At 35.3% G+C, this 6232-nt stretch overlaps 2 protein-coding genes across 2 annotated transcripts in view; one reads left to right on the top strand and one right to left on the bottom strand.

Annotated features, from left to right (window-relative positions):
• Window positions 1-1421: 1421 nt before the first annotated feature.
• CBG24032 lies at window positions 1422-2473 on the top strand (the record flags this gene model as incomplete). The annotated part of the gene is made up of 4 exons (XM_045240971.1): window positions 1422-1783; window positions 1828-1945; window positions 1993-2061; window positions 2174-2473. The coding sequence occupies 4 exons, from the start codon at window positions 1422-1424 to the stop codon at window positions 2471-2473; spliced, it is 849 nt and encodes a 282-aa protein (XP_045091236.1).
• Window positions 2474-2893: 420 nt separating this feature from the next.
• Window positions 2894-6232, bottom strand: part of CBG24031 — a gene marked incomplete at both ends in the record, with an annotated part of 6422 nt that continues 3083 nt past the window's right edge. The window contains 5 exons of the mRNA XM_045240970.1: window positions 2894-2967; window positions 3017-3691; window positions 3807-4109; window positions 4159-4374; window positions 4400-4414. Coding sequence (XP_045091235.1) covers window positions 2894-2967; window positions 3017-3691; window positions 3807-4109; window positions 4159-4374; window positions 4400-4414 — 1283 coding nt within the window. The remainder of the gene's footprint in view (window positions 2968-3016; window positions 3692-3806; window positions 4110-4158; window positions 4375-4399; window positions 4415-6232) is intronic.

Below are 6232 nucleotides of genomic sequence, written 5' to 3'. Positions count from 1 at the left end.
CTGTTTTGCGATACTTATGCGAGACCAAAATCAAACAAACACATATTCAAGAGCACATTATTTGCCAGGTTAGCACTTGTGTCTTCTTTTTTTCAATATACGGACAAGATAAATCTTTCCCTCTTCAACACACAAAATTATCAGGTTGCAAAAAAAGACACTTGACTTTCAATTTGGTCACAAATGAGTCTTTAGCCTCTTCATCAAAATGATTTGTTTTTTTGTTCATTTGAAATATGTTTATGTTTCTTTTTTGAAACAATCGCATGATTTATTTTCTTCTATTTCTGCTGCTCTATAGATGGCGTAGACTTTGTAGTATTTTTTTTGTAGAATACCTATACATATTATATGACAATTGTAACTTTTTTTGAAAATCTACACTGATTTTGTATCTTGGAAGTTCATTTGAAAATAAAATTGTGGTTATAAATTACAGTTTTTCTTTTTTTTTATATGCCGTGTTTGATACTTTGCTAAATGTTCCTTCGATGTGTCCAATTACTCAAGTGGACACTCTACTCTATCAAACAATTTCGGGTTTTGACTTGCTTTCCCCTCATGTAACGTATATGTAAAACAAGAAATTCGAAAAATCTTTTAAATGCTGCAAATGCGCGATCGTTGCGTAAGTTTGAACATTCTCAGACACACACCAAGTAAACCAGAAATTCTTGCTGAAATGTATGAAACGGGATACCTAAAATGGCACAGCATTCAGAGATTTTGATTGGAATTCCATCCTCTTGAAGCATCTTTTCCTGGGGTCTCCCTCCCACTTGTTAGACAACATCTTCTCTTTTTCCCACCCTTTCAAAGCGTTTTCGAGCACTGAACGCATCATTTTTAGAAAACCAAATGACACCGCTAAAGTGCAGTGAAAACACCTTTTATCTTTGTTACCAAAAGAATGGAAAAACCGTAAAAAATGAAATTTGATACACAATCTCTAAAACCTCTCGAATTTTGTTATTCGTTGTGTGTGTGTGTTTTTGTCTCATTCATAACCACTCTTTCTCGTTACCCGATATTTGATTTACTTGTCCTTGCACCCCCAATTGAAAGAACAGATTTCACTCAATTGTGTCAATATTGGAGACCCATGCATTGTTCTGCAATTTTTGAAAAAAGGCACCAACAGTTTGTCGAATTCAGCTTTTCCCACAGTTTTCATCATGTACGGTTTCTGTTTGATGTTTTTCACTGAACTGAATTTTTCTCAATCTGATGATTTTTTCATACACCACATGGTTTCAATTCTCTAATGTGATGTATGTTCGTTTTCCTCCACACTGTTTATTTGATTTGATTGGAAATCCGTGTTTCTGATAATAAATACTTTAGATTTTTTAATTCCCGATTTGTTCCCCAGCTTTCGATTTTTCCTTTTTCTGCATTTTTCGTGTTACAGGTTTTGAACAATGAGCGTTGCGAAATTTCAAAACTTTGATTGGGACCTAAGCATTGCTAATCTTTCGTCTTCTGACTTCCCAATTGAACAATTCCGACACAGCAATGATGAGGTATATTTTTCTAATAATAAAAATTTAAAAATTCGTTTTTTTCAGAATGAATTTGAAACAATTGTGGGAATCGCAGTGATTTTCTCTGCGGTCACTGGAATATTCACAAATCTATTAGTGATATTGTTGTCATTCGGTCATGTTCATGGTGACTTTCGTTTCTTTGTGGCAAACCTTGCAGTTGTGGATATTTTATGTGGATCTGTTTTTATGTTCATGGGCTATATAAATGTAAATGATGATCATCATATCCCCAGCCAGTAAGTTATACACTCAATTAGCAGAGTTTTATTGGCTATTTTAGGTTTTTATATTACATGACATTAGCATTTTATGGATCCTTTGGGACCATGATATGCGCAATTGTGCCGATTTCTCTGAGCCGAGTTTTGGCACTTTCCAACGCGTCTGTGTATACAACAGTGAGGGAATATCAAGTTTATCCGGAAAATGTTATGTTTCTTTTCAGATCTTCGGTGGCAGACGTTCGCTGTTCTTCTGCGTGTTTTTGGATTTGCTTCCGATAGGGATACTTTATGTGAGTTTTTTTAAATCTTTTGGTAAAGACAGATAAAGTGAATCCGCCTACTAATCATCGATTTAATGTAAACGGAAATACCTAATAATCAAGAAATGGAGCAGTATTACAGTTGATATGTGTGGTGGATCACGATTTGGCCAAAATTCTTTTCTACTGCTTTGCTTTTATTACTACTTTTGCTTACTTTGTGGCGTTTACTACAAACTACATGGTATTCCGTGTAGTCGGTGAGTCAGTATTTTCTTCTGAACTTTTTTTATGTTTCATTCCAGCAAAACATATAAAAGTGGTAGAGAATCTCCATGACCAAGCAAGACTACTTGAAACCAGACAAGTAGCGATTGCGACCTTAGCCCAAGCTATAATTCCTCTTTTTTGTCAGGTAAGAAAACATAATAATAACTCATGAAGATATGTTTTGAAGGTTCCCGCATTCTTGACTCTCAGCTCTGTTCTGCTGCTTTCCGAGCCGTTAACAAACGGCCATGTCATTATCATAACTCAACTATGGTTGGCCTTGAGTCCATTTCTAGATGCAGTGATTACTATAATTGTTATCAAGCAGTATAGGTTTGAAAAAAAAATTATTTTGCTGACATGTAACTGTTTAGAAAAAATTGGCTTACATGTGCATCAACAGTTGGAAAACGAATTTGGAAGCCAAAAAACAACGACGTATTGAACAGTGAAGAAAAAAAAGTATTAGAAACCCGACTTTGAGATTTAAGCCGCTGGGTGAACATTTTTCAAATGTTGAATGTTGTAAAACTTTATTTTGATCTCAATTTAATAAACAAGGGTTACACATTTTTAATTGAATTACATCAATCTACTCAAAGTCGCAATGATGCTTTTTACAAATTCTAGATGTTCTCGAAGTAAGTAATGAAGAAACGGAATCATCTGAAACGTTTTTATATGTTTTCTGTAAAGAAAATGGTATTTTTCACACTTTTTTGATTGCAAGAATCACAAGTTTTCGGGCACAATACTTTGACAAGTTTTCTATTGAAGTCTTTTTGGTCATCACATTTGCAGTGACAGCTTCGTTCTGGTCCACCACAACATCTTCCTCCTTTTTTCCCAATATTGCATTTTTCCTTGTTCTCATTTATTTCTGACTTTTGATTGTTCAACCTGAAAGGAATCGAACCTATGCTAATGTTGTTGGAGAACTGTACCCAAAAAAAAACTAACCAAGTGTGGTCGATGAACTCCAGCATTCTAGATTTGTTCTTCTGATTAATAGAAAACGTTTGAATGACTTCTCTCAAAAATGCGGCGTGTTCAATTTCAGAATTGCAATAAATTCTCATCTTCTCACAATCTTCCACCAAGTCTACACATTTTTTCGTTGGAGGCTTAGTTGTCGTGATTGGAGCAGACGTGGTAGTCGTCGTTGTGAGAGCATCGGTCGTAGTGGTCGTAGTGGTAGAAGTGGTTGTAGTCGGTGTCTGCGTGGTTGTTGACGAAGTTGAGGGCGTTGTTGGAGCTGGCGTGGTAGTCGTCGCAAGTGTAGTTGTTGGGGCTGGCGTAGTAGTTGTGGTAGTCGTCGTGGTTGTTGTAGTTGTTGATGGAACCTCAGTTGGAACTTCACGTTTGACGGCAGTTCCTTTTCCTTCATTACCTAAAAAAGTTAGTTTGATGCGAAAAATCAAACTTAGAAATAAAAAATTATATATGTGACACACCCTTTTATGATAAAATAGAAATCTACTACATCTACTGAACAAAGCACGCACCAGAAACAATGTTGCTCCATTGCTGTTGAGTAGCTGTTAGCCATTTTTCAACTTCTTCTTTAGTCATTATTTTTACAATGTATCCATTTGTTCCATTCAATGCACAATGTACGTATTGTTCTCCAAACTGTTGAATTGCGTTCACCGTTACCACTTCCTTAGAATAAATGCATCCGACCTGAGTCCACTTGAACTCCACTCTTCCGTCTCGGTTGAAATTGAACCCGCAAGACTCCAAACGATCCCCATTTTTAGCTCTGTTTTCGAACGGAACAACTTCTCCTGCTGCATTGACGCAGCCTTCTAGAAACGCATTAGAAATTGTTATACAGTTGGTAACTATAAGTCATACTCAAATCCCCAAACGATCTGACCCGAGTTCCTTGAAAACAATAATAGGCATTAGAGCCAATGTATCGAATGGCATATAATGGAATTAACAAAGATTCCACTAAACATCCTTTCTTTTCAATTTTTCCGAATTGACAAGCGTATGCGGTTGACCCATCTTCCGATACCCATTCTTGATTATGACGGTATATGTTATTACCATGTTTGCATCCAAGTTCTAAGAATAGACATTTAGGCTCTACTATGATATCTTGGTCCTGGAAAAGATTTTGATCCTTAGAAAAAATTTTGATCCTTAGAAAAAATTTTGGTACTTCAAAAAATTTTGGTCCTTAAAAAAAGTTTGGTCCTTAAAAAAAGTATTGGTCCTCAAAAGGATTCACATTTTTATGGACATTTTTGAATACTTGTTGCATTTTGATTCAATTATTAAGTTTTTAAAAGTTTTTTTTCCATTAAGTTTCACTTTTTTCGAAGTTTAAGACACTTTCCCCATGAAAGTCAACTTCCGGGATATGGCCCAAAAAATCCGAACTTGTTTTTTTGCATCGAGATTGTAATTACCAAATGTCAGGAGACTTCTAACAAGGGAAGGTTTATCAGACAACGGTTGAGAATTTTCTAAAAATTTGTACAAAGGTATTTTCGAACATGCTGAATCCGAATCTAAAAACATTTTTAGCCTGTTCTCAAAAGGAGCCGAAATATGGCCTCTGAAAGTGCTTTTAGTACTAAATTTTGACCAAAAACATGCATTTTTCGAGGTTAAAAATTAGTTTTTCAGGATTTGCTTGAGTGCGAAACTCATTTTTGGACATTTTTCTATCTTCTAAAGTAACTTTTAAACATTTTCAAAAAACGTTTTTTTTGAAAAATTTTGAACAAAATCACCATGGGGTCCCCACACTTCGAAAATGATTTTTTGAAAATTTTTTGAAAAGTGCGAAAAAACGTTCCAATTATTCAGAAACGATAAAAATAGCATTCTGACAAATTTTTTCAGCCCAATATTGTCTTTGGGCTCAGAAAATCTTCAAAATCTGATTGTTGTTAGAACTTTGACAGTTCCTAATTTCTGAAATATCGCTTGAACTTAACTGAAACCTATAGAAATAGGTTCAAATCTTGTATGTGATCGATTTGACAGTACTCCACCTCAAAAAGAGCAAAATTGAGCAACTTTCAGAGACTGAAATTTTCGTTTTTAACGATACGAGGATGTAAGAACCGGTCGAAAAGACCATTATCTATTTTTTTTCTCAAACTCTCATGAAATCTTTTTTTTTTGAAAACTTTTGAAATTAATCAAAAAGTGTCATATAGTGCCTAGGGGGGCAAACTTGGAATCAAAAATTAGTTTCAAAAAATGCAAAAAAATTTTTACCATAGTGGGGGTCGAACCAGCATAGTCAATCCTAATGAGTCACCCTCTTACCACAACACCACACAACCGATATTTTCCTCTCACGCGGAATTGGTAGAGGAGGGAAGGGGAAGTCGAAATCCCCAGCGCACTGAAATCGGCCCAAATTTTCAGAAAAAGTTTTTCGGCCTGGGAGTGAGAACGGGCTAAAAATTTTCTCGTCATCGTATAGAGCATGTCTCAAACTATAAGTATGGAAATTTTGAGCAAATTCTCAACCATTGTCTAAAAAACCTTCCCTTGTAAGATACAGGAGCCACATTTGGATTGGTCCTCCGCGGTACTGTTCAAACGGTGACCAATTTTGTTTTGCCAATGAAAATATTTCTCGATACGAATAATGTCTGGATTTAACTCGGAATAGTTTATGTTTGTTATTTTAAGTATTTTCTGTGCTGAAACAACATGTCTTATTTGTTTCTTTTAGCTGAAAAGTTTCATTTTTGTGAAATAAATATGAATCTGTTGTAGTAAAAATGTTAACATTATTTTGTCAAAGATAGCACTAGAACTGTAGTCAGATTACATTAGGAAAGGTTTATTCAGCTTATAAAAGCCTGTTCCCTATGAATGTTCTGTCAAAAAGTGTGAAAAAGGTTTCTTCCCGTCCAGGGGTACCTGGAACCAAGACTTTGACTCAAACATCACCATC

This window comes from Caenorhabditis briggsae (genome assembly GCF_000004555.2).
Source record: "Caenorhabditis briggsae AF16 supercontig from assembly CB4, cb25.NA_082, whole genome shotgun sequence".
Lineage (NCBI taxonomy): Eukaryota > Metazoa > Nematoda > Chromadorea > Rhabditida > Rhabditidae > Caenorhabditis > Caenorhabditis briggsae.
The sequence above is the reverse complement of the archived record's forward strand: the minus strand, read 5'-3'. Positions and strand labels throughout refer to the sequence as shown.